Source organism: Neolamprologus multifasciatus, chromosome 12 (genome assembly GCF_963576455.1).
Source record: "Neolamprologus multifasciatus chromosome 12, fNeoMul1.2, whole genome shotgun sequence".
NCBI classification, from domain to species: domain Eukaryota; kingdom Metazoa; phylum Chordata; class Actinopteri; order Cichliformes; family Cichlidae; genus Neolamprologus; species Neolamprologus multifasciatus.
Genome location: NC_140450.1, coordinates 25,507,136 through 25,524,551, shown reverse-complemented (window position 1 = coordinate 25,524,551; position 17,416 = coordinate 25,507,136). Strand labels below are relative to the sequence as shown.

At 39.3% G+C, this 17,416-nt stretch overlaps 1 protein-coding gene across 1 annotated transcript; it reads right to left on the bottom strand.

The window, feature by feature from the left end:
• Nucleotides 1–2,477: 2,477 nt before the first annotated feature.
• unm_hu7912 (un-named hu7912) lies at nt 2,478–16,925 on the bottom strand. Its single transcript, XM_085180786.1, has 2 exons — nt 16,668–16,925; nt 2,478–8,634 (listed from the first exon to the last, which is right to left on the bottom strand). Exon 2 carries the CDS (start codon nt 8,580–8,582, stop codon nt 5,373–5,375), a length of 3,210 nt encoding a protein of 1,069 aa, XP_085036912.1. The 5' UTR covers nt 8,583–8,634; nt 16,668–16,925; the 3' UTR covers nt 2,478–5,372.
• Between the last annotated feature and the right edge of the window lie 491 nt (nt 16,926–17,416).

Below are 17,416 nucleotides of genomic sequence, written 5' to 3'. Positions count from 1 at the left end.
ACAGCATATCTCGTTTCCATTCTAAAAAAATTTTTTTTAAATAAAAGGGTGTTATGTTACCTTACTATATATATATATACAGTGTTGGGAAGGTTACTTTTAAAATGTATTCCATTACAGAATACAGAATACATGCCCCAAAATGTATTCTGTAACGTATTCCGTTACGTTACTCAATGAGAGTAACGTATTCTGAATACTTTGGATTACTTAATATATTATCATGCTGTTTACAACTACGTGAATGTACTATTGCTGTGATTTATTACTATTACTGAAGGTCCGCGGCTCTGAACCGTAGTAAAGGGACCTCTGGCTAATACGGCAGGGTTCGTGTTGGGCTCGTAGCCGAAAAATAGCTTTACTTTGTTGTCTGGGTCAAGTTTTCTTGCGAGAGGCAGAGAGAGGCGTTGAAAGGCTGCTCCAACGGAACTTATTGTTTCGGAGGAAAACACGAACACGGTGTACAGTCGAGTCTTAATAGCTTACTTACAACTGGGCTCGTCAGGCACTCTTCTTAGCTGCAGTGGTTATTATTATATTTACATGCTTCCAGCTCCCGTTTTTGCTCGATGACAGCTCGTACTTTTCCACTCGCCTTTTCCTCCCTCCCTCGCTCACAGACACATAACGTGTATGGCGGCCCATTCTCCCTGCAACAGGGACTACACTGCCCATGAGGCTACATTCTTTAGAGCTATACCGGTAGCATTCAACAAAAAGGCCTCTCTCACCCAGGAAACACACAGTCGCAGAGAGAGAGAGAGAGCGTCACCCTGTAACCATGGCAACCGTAACGCTGCAGCCTGGAACAACAGAACGTAGCTGTCAAACAAAACCCAAACAGTCCTGACCCGCGACAATATGAAACAGGGAAGTACCGCCGTGTAATCCATTTATTTCAACAAAGTAACTGTATTCTAAATACCACCTTTTTAAACGGTAACTGTAACGGAATACAGTTACTCATATTTTGTATTTTAAATACGTAACGGCGGTACATGCATTCCGTTACTCCCCAACACTGTATATATATATATATATATATATATATATATATATATATATATATATATATATATATATATATATATATATATATATAAGATATAAATATATATTTAATATTATAAACTATAATAACGTCTGTAGTGTTATGGGTCAACATCACACCCCAGTGCAGGTAGTAGGAGACAGAAGAACTGGAGAGCTCTTTCTGTGACAGACTGCTGTATCCTTGTGCACAAAGGAGCGGTATCACAGGTCCTTCCTCACAGCAGCTGCGAGGTGCAGTCCAGAAACCATATCGAGGACTTGATGTTTTCCTTGTTTTTTCTCAGGGATGCCACTCGCAGGTTTGCTTCTCTAAACCTTCCTGTCGTCTTCAATTCGATGCATAGCTGGTTTTTGCATCACATCCCATTATGTCGTATTTGCCTGAATTGCTGGGCATGTATTGCCAGAAGGAGCATTTTCCATGGAAAGGGGCAAAACATTCATACTGTTACATCTGAGCCTGGGTCGAATTTCAGTGAAATGAGCCTCGCCCATCCAAGAGATATCACCACTTTTGGATTTGTTTGTTTCAGCAGGAGCAGCTTCAGCAACTGTGACCTCCTCACCAGAGTCATCAGTTGTATCCGTGTCCTCTGGTTGATAATTATATCCTCCTTCTTCTCATAAAGAGCTTGGCTTATTGTAGAATTCTTTCTGCATGATTCAAACTTGAAGTCACAAAAATGAGTCGGTCTTACATGTAGATCTCAGTTTGGATGACCTTTTCAGTGAAGCAGTAAGAATAAAAGGGGTTGTTTAGTTAGGGAAGGAGACAAAGAGTTAAAGAGAGTAGCTTCTAACTTCTCTTTGACTGAGTTAGTGAGCTCACGGTGTGTTTATGACTTTAGCTTTAGCACTACTGTTTTATAATGTTATATTATAACTGGGTCTAAACCGACCCCAACAATAAAAAAGTCATAATTTTCACCAGCGCATTTCATTTTATAATTTAGTTTTATTGTTTTACTGTGTTTAAATAGAAATTCTGACAAAGTCAAAAAGCCTTGATACAATAAACAAATTTAAAAGGTAATTTTATGCATTTTATAACCTAAAAATGGTCTGGTGCTGACTATAACACAAGAGGATTTGTATTTAAATAGGCACACATTATATCCCCAATATTTATTTTTTATGCACATATTATGTGTCTCTTCATGGATAACCAAGTGACATTTAAATTGTTTATATATAGTTATATGGAAGCATGGTTATTATCATATTTACATAATATGTTCATCTCTCTAATAAGGTTTTTTTTTATGCAGAATACAGAAAATACTTTGGATTAAATCTGTTCGGATCCTTTTTCAAATGTGTATTTAACACGCAACTGATGTTTTGCTTTATTTTATTTGTGAAAGCAAAACTTGATGTACCATTAACGCTGCCGTAATACTGTGTATGGGACATGATATGAACACCAGAAAAATATGATGTTGTCATCTAATCAGAGCTGAAACATAGTCGTTTCTCAATAACTTCTCAAAACACAAGTTCATATTTCTGAACGTGCATTTTCCAAAACAAGTTGTGATTCAAACAACTACAGGTAACCAAAAGTTACCCAAAGAGCTGTAACTCATATGTCACAGAGGCTATTTAAAATAGTAATGTTAAGGATTTATACCTACAACTTAACTGGACATGTACCATCAGTTGTTCAGAACCTCGTGAAGTATGTTTACTCCCCACAGCATCAGTACCATTGAATCCTAATATTTTTGTTTTTTTTATACACACACCGAATGTCCTTTTATGAATGATGTATCAGTAGTGGTTTACTTGTTGCTGTTTTTTTATTATTATTTTATAATGCTGAGTCAGTGGAGCCTGCAGCTGAACTGTCAGTCCCTTCCCCTGTAGTGCTCCCCTGAATCTGCTCTCTCAAATCCATTATCTCCAAGTTTAACAGAACTTTAGGGCTGCTACCACAAGCATCAGCATGAAATAAACTGAAATGCATTCAATTAATATGAGAGATCCCACATGGAGGATGAACTCCTGTTGTCTTGCTCTCTACCATCGACACTCCTTCACATTGCCATTTCCCCCAAGACCTGCAGATGTCACTGTCGAGATGTTTTGATCAGAATGTACACTTTCCCAAAAAAATAAGTGAAATTTTAATTTAATAAAACAAAACAAAATCTCTGGGGAATATTTCCAGCACCTCGTTCAATCTATGCCATGACTTGTTAAGGCAAAAGGGGGTACAACCTAGTAACTAATAGGTCACTATTGTACCGAATGATGTGAATGAATGTATGCATACAGAATTTTTACCCATACTTAAAGTTTATCTGGTTGACATGTGCTTAACCATTGTAATTAATGATACCCGAGGCCTTTAAATGGTACTCAATTTCATACTTGCTCATACTCCATGTGTGAGCCACCATTGGACAAAAGAGTGATGAGTTTCCTACACTGCCTTTTGCACTGTATGTCATGTATGTGTAATAAGTATTAGTTTATCAACACCAAAGCTGACTTAGATGTCACGTGACAAAGGTGAGAGCATCACCTTTTAAATTTAAAGTCATTTATGAAAGTTTGACCATACTTGACCTTGAAAAAGAGGTCAGAGGTCAAATGTGATATATTTTACTTTTTATATGTTGTCAATACCAACCTTGTATTTCGACCAATAAATCATAAAACCATAAGCTGACCTTCAAGACCTTGGTGCATGTAAGCCAAATGTTAATATGACCCTACCGACAGCAAGCAAACGCTACCAAAATCATAACCTCCTTGGCAGAGGTAATATGTATGATGAACGGTAATACATGCATTGCTCCACAAGGTGGAGCTCTAATAATATAAAAAGGAGACACCATGACGTGAACTGTATTTATTGAATCTTTACCAGTGCCTTTATATGAAGCAGCCCATGAAGAAAAATTCAAAGCCATGAGGTCACTCATTTACTTCCATTTATTATAGATTCATATATATATTTATATATATGTGTGTTATAAACATCACAAAATAGAAACTTGAGGAAGGTCTTGCACAAAGATATAATCAAGTAAAAGGGCAACCTTAGATTAGTCAACAATGGCATTGGAAGCAGGCTTATCATCTGGGGTCAGTGCTGCAGCGCTGTTAGGAACATTCTTATCTCGTAATTTATGTAAGTGCAAATAGTCTTTGCAGCTCTTGGCTCAAAAGAATTATTAAGTGTTTATAATAAAATAGGATTTTACAATATAGATGTTAAGGTTGCTCTTTTATTGCATATGATTTAATTAGGAACATACTGTGGTATTAGTTACAATAAGGTCTCAAGTTCATGATGTTCAAATGATCTAATATTCAATATATATACCTCTTACATTTCTATGCATCAAATGGTATCTTGTTAACATAATAAATTTAATCATAAGCAATATCAATATTAAAATACCTTAAATATAAATAACATGCTTTGAGCAAAATAATTATTCATTTACACTGGTAGTTTAAACAACCTAATTCTACAGCTCTAAACCCTTTAGAAATAGCTAACCCTATACATTGCTTTGTGTCAAATGCATTTTTTTTTTCGACTGAAGGCCACTTTCAAACAAAGCAATTTATACAAGAATGACATCAAGTCTTTTCACAAGATGAAATAAGTTCCAACTAAATCGTAAATGAAGTGGGAAAACAACCGGCGGTCTGATTGTACTCCTTTATCTATGAAACAATAAGTAATATAATTTAAAAAAAAAACACACACATCTACAGCATATCAAGGAAATAATACTTAAATACTAATAAACAACAGTTGTAATCTTGCAACCACTGTAACAAGATATAAATATATGATTTAGCATTTGTTGGAGAAATTAATAGTGGATGACTGTTACAATATGAAACCTGGCTTTGCACACTATTATGTGTAGGCAATGAAATGTGCACTTAATAAATACTGTGTGCTTCATAAATTGTCTGCAGAGACTGCACAATCATACATGTTCACATCTTAAACACCTGGATAACTGGAGAGCTTGCCTAGTCTACATGCAGGGTATTAACTGTTTAACTGTTCTGTGGGCAACGGGATCAAAACAAGCCAAAAACAACATGTCACAAGTGTGTGTGTTTATGTGTGTGAGTTTTGTGTATCTGTGGCAACAGACAGAAGTGAGAGAGAGAGAGATGATAGAGAGAGAGAGAGAGAGAGAGAGAGAGAGAGAGAGAGAGAGGCTGGTCACATACTGTGTATACATCTATTTCCAAATCAATATTTAGTTTGCTAAATCACACAATTTATTTCCAGTATATACATTTAGCTGACATCATTATCGTTACTAATTAGTGCTATGCTATATGATATCATCCAAGAGATGGGGGGTGCCCACCCAGTCTAATGTTCTTGGCTCGGATGCTGCCATGATCATGCACATAAACTGTTTCCCTGTTCTCTTATCTATTGGGTATATAGTAGTAGGAGTAAACCTTTTGTTGCTTTCCACAAACTCACACAGCTGATTATAGATTTTGGGGTACTCATGGCGAAGGAAAACTCCTCTGGTCCTGAGCTCGCGCTGGATATTGACAAAGCAGACCTCTCGAGCTTTTCTTCCCTCCTCCCCCTCCTTGTCAATGTCTGGTGTTCCCGGAGGGGGAGTGAGGATGAGCGTTTCCATTTCGCTATCCTTCTTGAGTACCTTTTTGTCAGGGCTTGAGGAGGCTAAGGACACCTTTGCATATTTTCGAACTGTTGGTGTTTGGACCCTTGGCGAAGGTCTGTTAGGCACTAGTTCACCAACAGCGATGGATACATTCAAAAGGAAACATTCATTGGGGTCATACTCATGACCTGCTTGCTGCAGTTCCTTGCAGTACTCCCCTAGGTTGTCCTTGAAGCCATCCAGCTCTCTGAGAGATAAGTATGTGGGAGACATGAGGAGGCTCTCAAGCCCAACTTGCAGGAAGTTGTCAGCTGTCTCTGGATTAGCAAAACCCAGAAAGAGGACGCCTCTGCCTCTGGAGAGATAGCCAGCTTTAGCAACTCGTGAGAAGGCTTTGTGGATCTCTGTATTCTCTCTGCAGAACTTAAGAGTGTGTCGACACACACTGCTGACACGACCATACAGGCACGTCTCTTTGTGGATCTCCCAGTCGTCCCGGCGACAATTTCGTGAGCAGTAGAAGGTGTAGCAACTGTGACAAGACTTGAAATACAGGCAGGCGTTGAACATATTCTCAATCCGGCTGCATTTCTTATTAGCACACACCATAGTGTCATCTTCATCAGTGCTGTGGTCTGGAGAGCACTCTTCTGCACTTCTTTGTAAAGCATCACACCCACTATCGGGGTCTTTGATGGTGTCGGGGCTGGATTTGGAGGAGGGGAGCTGGGTGTTCAGACATCCTAAGTTCTCGTGCCCAGACAAACCCCTGTCTTTCTCATCATCTTCAGTGATTAGCTGTTTTAGCTGGTCTAAAAGGTCTTCACTGGACTTTCTGCTAGTTGGTGGTTTGTAGTCAACGACCAAATCAGCTAAGAGTTCATCCAGCTGCTCTAGGCTCTGCTGCAGGGAGAAGTTGTTATGTTTCCTATCTTTGGTAATGTCTGTTGCATTAGATGGCTGCTTCGGATGAGCTTCTCTGGGAGATGGTGCTTTTTCATCATCCAGTGTATCCCAGCTAACAGAGTGGACATCACGTCGCCGGCTGTTGCCTGCACATAGGTCATTGTCAGTTATGGTGATCTCTGGAGTTACAAACCAATGTCCACTCTTGCTATTCTTCCACGGATTGCTTGAACCCCTCTCTAGAGAGTTTTCAGACAGTGATAGGGCAGCGTAGCGTCTCGGTGAACTTGATAGGTTAAGAATGACAGGTTGAGATGTAACATCAGAGGATGTGCCGTTCCTTGCTTGGTAAAACAAATTTTCATAACTTCGTCCACGTGGCACTGACTGGTCTCTGTCATGACGTGGATAGAGAATATTGTCCCAAGACTTTGAATGGTTTTTGATTTCTGCTCCAAGGCGACTTGTCTCTGTACAACTATTGGGAAACCACGGGGGTATGCTGGAGTCTTGTCTTACTCTTGGTGGCGTGTGCTGAGAGGACTGATTAGAGTAACCAGATATGCTTGAGCGATACCAGTCATCTGAAAAGGCCTGAGACATTCGAGGGCGTCGACGACCCTCTGTATGGTATGGCCTTGATGGAAAGTACTGCTCCATAGGAGAGCTAAATGGTTTGGAGTAAACAAACCTTGAGTTATTCATATGATACGGATTGAAGCGGTTGTCCTCACCATAGTAAGATCTAGACAGTGGAGTTTGAGAAAAGTATGAACTTGCCTCACTTGTGGAGTAAGGCCTGCCGTATACAGAATGTGCAGGCTCTCTGGGAAAGTTGTCTGCGTAATACGACCTGACAGGAAGGGTGTGAACCCATCGAGTCCTTGGATCGTACTGACTGGTCACTGTACTACCATGACTGGTTAGACTGGACCGATCATCCTGAAAGTAAGCTCTAGAGTAGGGATGCACTGGATAACGGACTGCATCCTCGGTATAGAAAAACTTGGTTGGTATGTTAGGATTTGAGTAAGCTCTTTGTTCTTGAGTCAGATATGGTGCTGTTGGTGATGGCATTCTGTGCATGTCTAGATGCTGGTAAGAGATAGGAGACATACTGGTAGTGTAGTGGTACCCCTGTCTAAAATCTCCACTATAGCACTCACTTGGAGTGGGCGTTGGTGAGGAGACCATCTGTCGAGGCACATACAAACCTCTGCTGCTACTGGCCTGAGAGTATCTCTGCCAAAGGTGGTCAGGACGCACACTGGGAACCTGCCTTGATGTGTGCTGCAGTACAGCTGCATCTGGCTTGATGTCCACACGGCACCTAACATGAGGGGTTACAGCAGGTTTATCTGACTTGTCCTCCTCAAAACAGTCTGATACATAGAGGGGGGCATGAGGCTGCAGTTTGATAGGATGCACCTCATTTAAAAAAGGCCTGTTTGATGAATAGGAATCTCGCACTGTTTCAGAAGTCCTCAAGGTATCTGATGGAGCCTGAGGTGCATCCCTCCCCTTCCTGGTCCCTGGGGGAGACACTGAAATCGGTACAGGAGTGAGAGTAGCCTTAATCCTGGGAGCGCTTTTAGACCTGGATCTCTTTTTTGAATCTGACCACGTAAGATTGCTGGTTTTGTCTTGGGTGCTGTGCTGCTGAAACTGCCTGGTGTTAAACAGATCTGGAGATGAAAAGCGAAGATGTCCCGGTTGATCCAATCCATTCCACGCAAGATCTTTATTTAATGTCTGATGCTCGGGCCTTTTGTAAGGATACTCCATCGAGGAAGAGAGGGTCTGTGGGTCATCCAGTGACTCAATGAAGTCAAAACTACGGCAGTGTCTTTTGTTGATGATTTCTGATTTATCAATCATTTTCAAGTCACATTGCTGGTTGGAGTGTAGAGAAATGGAGGGGTCAGTGATGGGATTTAGATTTATGTCCTGATACAGAGTTGATGCCAGTATATCAGGGGGATGTGTCCGAGTCATCTTGAAGAAACTTCAATGCTCTCCATTCAGTGTGATCCAAGATCAACACAGCCTGGGGAAAGAAAAGAGATGGAGCATAATCAGCGTTATTGTTTTCTCTGCCATAGGAAGGCTTACGCACCCATGTTGGCGGTTGGTGGTCTCAACCCATCCAAAAGTGTGCTTTGCTAAACCAATCAGAAGTTTATTATAAAAAGAAAAACACAAACTTTTTTAGCCAATGACAAAATACAACTGTTTCTAACTTCTGATTGGATGGACAGCCTACAGCCCACCTCAAAAGTTGCCCACTACCCACTTCCTTTTCTCATCTGATCTCATATAATGGGAAATAAATGAAAATGTAAAAACTAAAGAAGAGATGTTATGACTTTTAATATTGCATAATTTGCTCCCAAGAGGGCACTCTGCAACTTACCTGTTAGCAACACGTTTGGAACACCACAAAAACAACAATCAGCTGATCCAAGCAGAGTTGGGCAGAGTGTAAACAACTAATCCATGCCTTGCTGTGACATTAAAACAAGGTCAATTTTAAACTGCAATGTCATATTATCTTAGTAAGACCTTATAAATAACTACACATAAAAATGCTAGTGAAATCGGTTGATGTTTTGTGGGTCTGAAAGGACAAAAACATTTCCTTTCAGATTTTTAAATCCTCAAATATCAGAATTGGTCTTAAAAATCCCTCAGTCAGGCTCTATTTAGAAAAACAAAGGTTGACTTCAGTTAGCATTGCTGCTATACCAAATGTGCCGACAGTGTCAATGCCAAGAATGATGAGAATTTTTCTAAAGCGTGGTGAACAGACAACTCATGAATTGAGACTTTTTAAGTGTCTTCAACATATTACAGTACTGTTCTAGAAACAGTGTATAGTGCATTGTATTGGTGCCACAAGGTTAGGAAGAATCAGTCCACAAAATCTGGATCCATTCTTCCAAACTTTGTCACAAGAGGAGATTATTTAGGTTATTTAATGCTTTAATTGTGGAGTTGTATTTTTTTAATTGTTATTATTTCTTTTATGGTGACATTAAAATGTTATGTACTCTACGTGTTTGACTAAAGAATGAGCCCATATGACTAAAAGTAAATGAAGGCTCCCACCTATGCAAAAATAATGAATAATCATAATTCTAGGGCATACCATCAAACTGCCAGCTTGATATAGTAGGTCTTCAACTGAGAAGTTGGCAAGTAATGCACTAGCTTCTAACAACGGAAAGTTTGTTTATTCTCAACTTGCACATTTTCACTCTCTTTCTGTGTAAACCATGTTGGAAAAGTAAAGGTCAACATGCTGAGCTTCAGGAGTGAGGAGCAACCCCATAGCCAACAGCAGTGTAGTTTACAAAGCTCTTATTTAACACTGTTAATGTAGTTATCAAATGCCAATATCTCACTGAGGGCTAATGAAGGTGAACTGCCTTACACTCCCACTTGTGGCCTACTGCACGTGATGCCTTCTTGCCCCACAGTGGCTCCACAGTCTTGCAGCATGCTGCCTTCTGCTGCAGCTAATTAAGAAGGCAGTTTTGAGGGACAAGCCCTATTTTTTAAGACTGAACAAGTGTCTCTGAGAGCAGAATTATTCCTCAGAATATGCACTATGCAAATACATTTCACCAGTCCCAGGGGCAATATATAACAGAAGCAGAGCACTACCTGCAACAACGATATTGTTAGTCTTAGAACCAAAGTGGGACATTTGATTAAAGAAAAAATATAAATGAGGAGTCCAGAGCATGAATAATTAGCATCACGGGATTTTTAGGTTCCCAGACTACGATCCAGCTTCCACATCCACTGATGACCACGGATAAATTTATTAAAATATAACCATCTATGTCATTCCTCTTACACACTAAAGCATAGTCAATGCAACAAACAGTTTAGAGAGCCCTACAAAGACGTCACTTTTCTACCTACTCAGATCTGCCTCAGACTTTAATTTGCCTTCATCCCACTCATTTTGTTATTTCCAAAATAGACATTGTGCATTCTCACTTTCCCCTTGTTATCCTGCCCACTAACTGGAAATGGGCTGACCTTCCTAAAATTCTGCGTTACTCATATCAAGGGTAGATATGAACTCGTGACTCTTGATGTTAATAATGCTGCCAAAATTAGAACTGCTGAGGAGCATGAGTTCAGGGTAGATTTTACAGATGATGTGAGAAATGACACTGGGCACAGAATAAACTCAAGTACACCTCACAAAGGGTTTAAACTTATATATATATATATATTATATTATATATATGTTTATAATGCATATAGTTTGCTTTTCAAAACCTTGATTTATCCAAATATCACAGAGCAATGTGAAAGATGAGATTCTTTTTTGTAATTATTTTGTAATTATTAATTATACATACATATATATATAAACTTTACAAACTCTGTAATCATAGTTTGGTTGTTGGCGATACATATAACAATTAACCCTTTAATAGTCACATTTCAGGTCTCTAATATTAGCTATATAAACCTTTACTTGGTGTAGTATTTTATATTTTATATATAAATCTTGTTGTAACTTACAGATGTTATATCTTTTCTAAAAATGGAAAAGACACAATTTCAACTTTGGTAATATTTTTCCATAAATGGAATTCTTTCATAAACTATTTCAGCTTCTTTGATATCTTTCAGTTGCATCTTACTCAAATTCCTTCATGTTTATGAATGTGAAGAATAATTTCTTTGAGTGAACCATAACCCCTAATCATCCTCCTCCCCATCACTATAAAAAGCCAAAATTCAGAATTGTTATTATTTGTCCCAACCTCAGTGAGCTGGTATTTTTAGAAAAACGGGGAAAAAACATCAAGTTTATGAATAGTGCAATCTGCTGAATATCTCAAATTTAAAAAAACAACAACTTCAGATACCAATGTGTAACTGTGGTAACTGCATATGTGTAGACGTTAGCTCTGAAGGCTTGGGAGTAGTGATGCTGAATGCCATAACATTTAAAATCTGCCAGAAGCTCCAATCTCGCCAAGAAAACGGCAAACTGGTCCAAGAAACAAAAAAAAATCCAAATTGCTGTAAATATGTGAATTTCTGTCAGAGCCTGCAATCTCTGGGCCTCCTTGAAATAATTAGGAATTAGTTCAGTTTAAAAACAGACCACTCAACTCAGTCAACGGTCCACAGGAGACGTTTACAAGTCACTTTTATATGTAAACTGATTTTTTACATGACTATGCATTTAAAAGGGTAACCTAAGGAGCTTGGAAAGAAAGGTAACTGGACTCCTTTAAGTTTCTTGAAAACGTTTCACCTCTCATCCGAGAAGCTTATTCAGTTCTAAGACCAAATGGTGGAGAGTCCCGGGTATTTATGCCCTCGTGGGAGTCGTGGCAGACAGCAACTGTCTGGCACCTACAATCCAGTTTTGAGATCCCTTCCCACCTTAATGCCCATTTGATCTTAGAACTGAAGAAGCTTCTTGGAGGAGAGGTGAAACATCTTTAAGAAATTTAAAGAAGTCCAGTCCAAGGTCCTTAGATCATTGTTTCCCAACCTTTTGGAGCCACGGCACATATTTCACATTAGAGAAATCACGCGGCACTACACCAAACAACAAGGTCACAAAAAGCAGGTTGATCACTTTTCCCTGCGCACCAGGTATAGAGGAATTGGCTTGGTTTGTCCCCAGCACTACTCATGCTAGGGCTTTCATCTGGGTTGGAATTTTCTCCAGGACGCAGGTCAGATAGACTACTTTTTCTTTCCAAATATTTATCTATTGATATTACCCACTGTGTCATCTCACAGCATGACTATTATTAGAGAAGGTAGTTGTACTGCCCTCTATTGGAAGAGAATGTAATTGTTCTGCACGTAACACCGATCGCTTAGAGTGCTAATCAGGTGGAACCAGGTAATCTTCCACGGCACACCTAATCATTTCTCACGGCACACCTATGTGCCACAGCACAGTAGTTGGAAAACACTGCCTTAGATTACCATGACCTGGACTGAACCTACACAGACATTTTAAAAGGCTACAAAATCTAAAATGTGTTCATCTACTGGAATTACAATCATCATTTTCAGTAATTTCTAATAGCTTAGTAGTTGTATTTTTCATTTTGTAGAATATATTATTTGTTTCCTATACATAGAAAATGTTTTGGTGTTGTTGATCAAGTCATGGTAAAAGAACTACTGTATATCTAACTATATAGCATTCTTTTAGGGCATTGTATGAATATTAAAAAGATGAATTAAACAGCGGGGTGAACTTTAGATGCAAGCTACAGCTGACAGATGCGGTTCCTAGCATGGTACTAAACGAAAAGGTCCTGCTGAATGAGTGGGTTGCATTCATAATACAAGCAATTTAATCAGACCAAACAGACCTCGAGGTTTGTTTAAGCCTTAAAGGGATTTTCTTAGTTTAAATATATGGGTGGCTCCATGCATGCAAATCGTCTTCAGTCAAAAACTCTGGAGAAGACTTTGCTATGGCTTATATCTTCTGCTGGCTAAGAACTCTACCTCCAGCTCAGTCTGGCGGCTGCTGTTGCCCTCAGAGCCCCTCATCAGACTGCAGATGCTGAGAGAGTGTTATCAGCACTAATGTTGACAAGGATTTGAGAATTACAGTTTGGCAGATGAATGAAGCTATAACATCTATAATATAAACCCTGTGGTGGTCTGGTCTATTTGACAGTCTGTTAAGCTCAGAAATAAACAATCCTTTCCCAGAATGAAGAACTCCTTTAAAATCTGTTTTATTTTTACTTGAAGAAATCTTCACATACATTTTTAAATAAATCTAGGAATTCCCTCCCTTTCTTCTTCATGTCTAGTTTTTTCATTTTCAAATGAGTTGAAGTAAACAATAATTTTAAAAGGAAAGTCTGTTTATGTGTTTTATTTGTGCAAATTAAGATAATCCAGATTAAATGTCCTTTAAAATGTTAATTGTAAAGGACAAAATGCTAAATTAGCAAAGTGAGTTTCTTACTATACTGCATTTTAGATATTTTAAATACATAAAATGTTTATATATTTTCCAAGTAAATCTAAGGAACTAGGGCTGTTCGATATAACGATATATATCGGATGACGATATAAAAACATCTATCGTTTCATTTTACGCTATCGTTTGTTTCGTGGTGTCGTAAAATAAACTGTTTACGGCAATATTTTTTCACAGTTTTGATGGTCACTGTATACAGTGACCATCAAGGTATACAAGGTATACAGTGACCACCAAGAAATTAATATCGCCACTATAGTGGCGATATTAATTTCTTAAAGTTCTCTCTTTCTCTTAATTTTAATATAACCACACTACGGACGGACAAGCGCCTGTTTCACGACAACAACGGTAAAACCATCGGATGTCGCTTGTTTATTTTCCACATAAACCTTTCGCAATAAAGCTCAAGATCCTGTTGAGACTTTTCAAGATAAACTGTTTACGGATGAGAAGCAAAAAAGAGCCGTCAGGTGCTAAAAAAATAAACCTTAGACTCAAACGTTAGAACAGGCTTTTCCCCGCAGCACGCCGTGTAATAAATACTCACAAAGAAAACGGCGGCCGTACAACTTGTGTCTAAAAATGTATCCAGGTACATGACGCCCAGCTGGAAACACTTCACGCAAGTCGAGCTGCCTGAGATTCACAGAGTTTACAGAAAATTTTACATTTTTGTGATTTATATTGTTATCAGACGATAGATGTCTTATATTGGGATATGAGATTTTGGTCATATCGCACAGCCCTATAAGGAACTACTTCCAATATGTGTAAGGGTGATTAGATATAAATGTAACATAAGCTTAAAACCCAATTAGAAAATTTCAGGCCAACAGCCCCAACTTAACCGAGCAACATAAAGCTCACTGATTACTAAGATTACTGAAATATAAATGAAATACAGCAGTGTACATGCTTATGTTGCCTTTCTGTAGCAAGTATTACGTTAGCATAACTATGTAAACAAAGCTGCACTGAATATTTTCCAATAAATAACAGACAACTTTGACGAATCTCTGATTAAAGAACAACCAAAACATTTTGTTGTTTTTGTTTATTTGGGTTTTTTTTTAAGGCCTCTGGAGAATATTATGGACAAAATGTTCCAACAATGGGTTTTTATGTGTCACACACACACACGGGCTTTCTTGTTGGCACTCACCCACAAGCCAACCCTGAGTTACCATCTGTTCATCATGATGAGAGAGGCCTGACCAGCCATCTCTGTCATGTCTCCACAACACACCTAAATATCACGTCTGTTCACAACAAACCCCGAAACACACACACGAACGCATACACTGTTATTCACTGATTTTCATGGTTTGTTACGTTCATTGTCACATTGTAAAGCACAAATATGAATATTTTTCTGCTTTTAATATGCAGGAATAGCTATAGTTATATATACTAATTAAAATAGGGTTTCTCAGATTTACAGACAGGAAAATCCAGTGGTTAACAGACAACAACAACCAATCACAGACATTTAGGGGTTTAGTTAAATATTTCATTATGTTTGACCATATGAAGCCATTTGTAGTAAAAACTACTGCACCTAGTGTGACTGCTATAACAGTAAAACATGTTTTGTAATGTTGAGAAAAGCTTTGTTCTTCTTTACATATCGGGTTAGATAGTACCACGCGATCTCTTCCGGCATGACTGGGACCACTGTCTTGAATGCTGAATGTCAATGTAACACAACTGCGATTGTCAGGCTAGCTCTTGTTTTAATTTATTACAAATAAATTACCAATGTCCTATTAATGATAAATCTAGAAATGATGGTGGGATGTGCCACTAAATAGGAAAAAATGTTGAACCTAGCTTCCAATCTTTCTATCCTTACAAATCTAAATAAATACTTTTAAGGAGGGGCTTGCAAAAACTAAGGCCTTGTTGAGCTCTAGTTTTATTATTATAGCACTGTTATTATCATTATTATTAACATTTAGTGAGCATTCCAATGCCCAAATTTGATTCAAACAAGGACACAGCTTTGATCCTTTAATGGATATGAATGAACAGTGCTCATCAAATTATGTCGTTTCCCGATATTGGTAAAACAGCCTTACAAAACTGATCCCCAAAGTAATGCTAGAGCATTCAACTGCACAGGAGACGCAAAAGAAAATTTAAAAAGAAATTGTGCTGTATATAATTTTGAAGGTTGACAGTAACTTTAGGCCTTTCGCTGACACATCTGTTAACCAGAATATTGCTTCCAAATCGCACTGATCCAGGAGGAAAGAGGGAAGATTTGTGTTTTGGAATTTCAGGATGGGACAGGACATCTTGACTCAGTGAATCCACAAATTCCTTCCTCTGTCTTCACGGTCTAAGCTTTCTCCTTAATAGAGAGACTCCACTTTAGCACAAGTAGAAAAACCACATGCCACATACTGTCTCCATGGCTACGGCACACAGCAAAGAATCCATTAAATGCTCCTGCAGTTGCACACTGAGAGCAAAATCTCAGCCTGAGGAGAAAAAAACATCAACTGATAATCGATGCAAACATGCGTGTGAGCAGATCGACCTGTGCTACTTGATTTTAAAGGATGTAACAGTAATTTTACATAACAGCCTATTCATAGAGCCAAAGGCTGTAGTGTATGGTATTAGGCTTTACGTTTCTTATATAAAGCTAAATGTTCTGTATGCAGTCCAGAATTAATCTGAGATCAAATCCATTTGTTTGCCATATTAAAGAGTAACAAAAAGCAACTTTAAACACTGCATTCTTTCCTTTTCTCTCACAATCGTGCTGCAGATTTGCCTGAAACCTCCCGCGCCCAAAACCCAAAGCAAGACGCATTGAGCCTCGAAGCCTTACCAAACATTTGCTCTGATACACTCGGGCAAATCTTTTTATTTTGGTGCGGCACGGACGGCCCTCCATCCTTTGTGGCTGACCTAACGCCTTTGAGTCCGGAATGACAAAAAAATAAATAAAACATAAATACTGAAGCAGCCACGGGGTTCGAATCAGCCCACGGAGAAGGCTAAAGAGGGGGAGTTCGAACAAGTTTGTTGCGGTAAATGTTTCGAGAGTAAACGACGGGCCTTCTTACCGTCTCGCCAATGAGTACATGGCATGCGGTGGACATGGCGAAGCGGCAGCCTTGCTCTCCGTGTGGGTACGGCGTTAGCCCCGCTGCACCTGCTGTGCGCCTGCCGGAGCAAGACACCTGTCCTTCATGCCCATTTCACATGTTGTGCGCTTCACCCCGCGATGCTTCTGTGTGTATGTGCGTTCGCCAGTGATGGAGGAGGTGGTGTGTCTGAGCCTGCGCTTGTGCGCGTGCCTCTGGGGGCGTGGTTGTGCGTGTTTTTGTGAGGAAGGGAGGGGTGGTGCTGAGGGAGCTGGGGGCATGTGGTCGTTCTAGCCTCGGAGCAGCACCGCGGTGTCGCTGCGTATCTGAGTCCCTTAAAGACCTTTGCAGGGGCATTTCCGGGGGTTTCTGCGCTCTGCAGTCACTGATGCTCATCTTGGAGGGAAAGCAGAGATGACATCTACATTTGTACAAAGTTTTCAGACGTAGTTTAAGATCAACTTGGATTTCCCGTGGTTCTTGACGTAACTTCTGTTGCTCCTCTCATATTGATGGTCATGAGGTAGAGAAAAAATAGTCCTGTAATTGGGACAACTGACTTTTTTTTTTTATTTCTTTCTTAATCGCCTTGTTGTTTAGGGAAAATAGTGAAAAACGTCCCCTGTAATTTTTTAAACCCCAAGGTGACATTTTCAGATAGCTTTCAGGTATTCAGTCCGTTAGAATGTATGGTACAGGGTGGCATCAGGTAATAGCATTTGACCGGC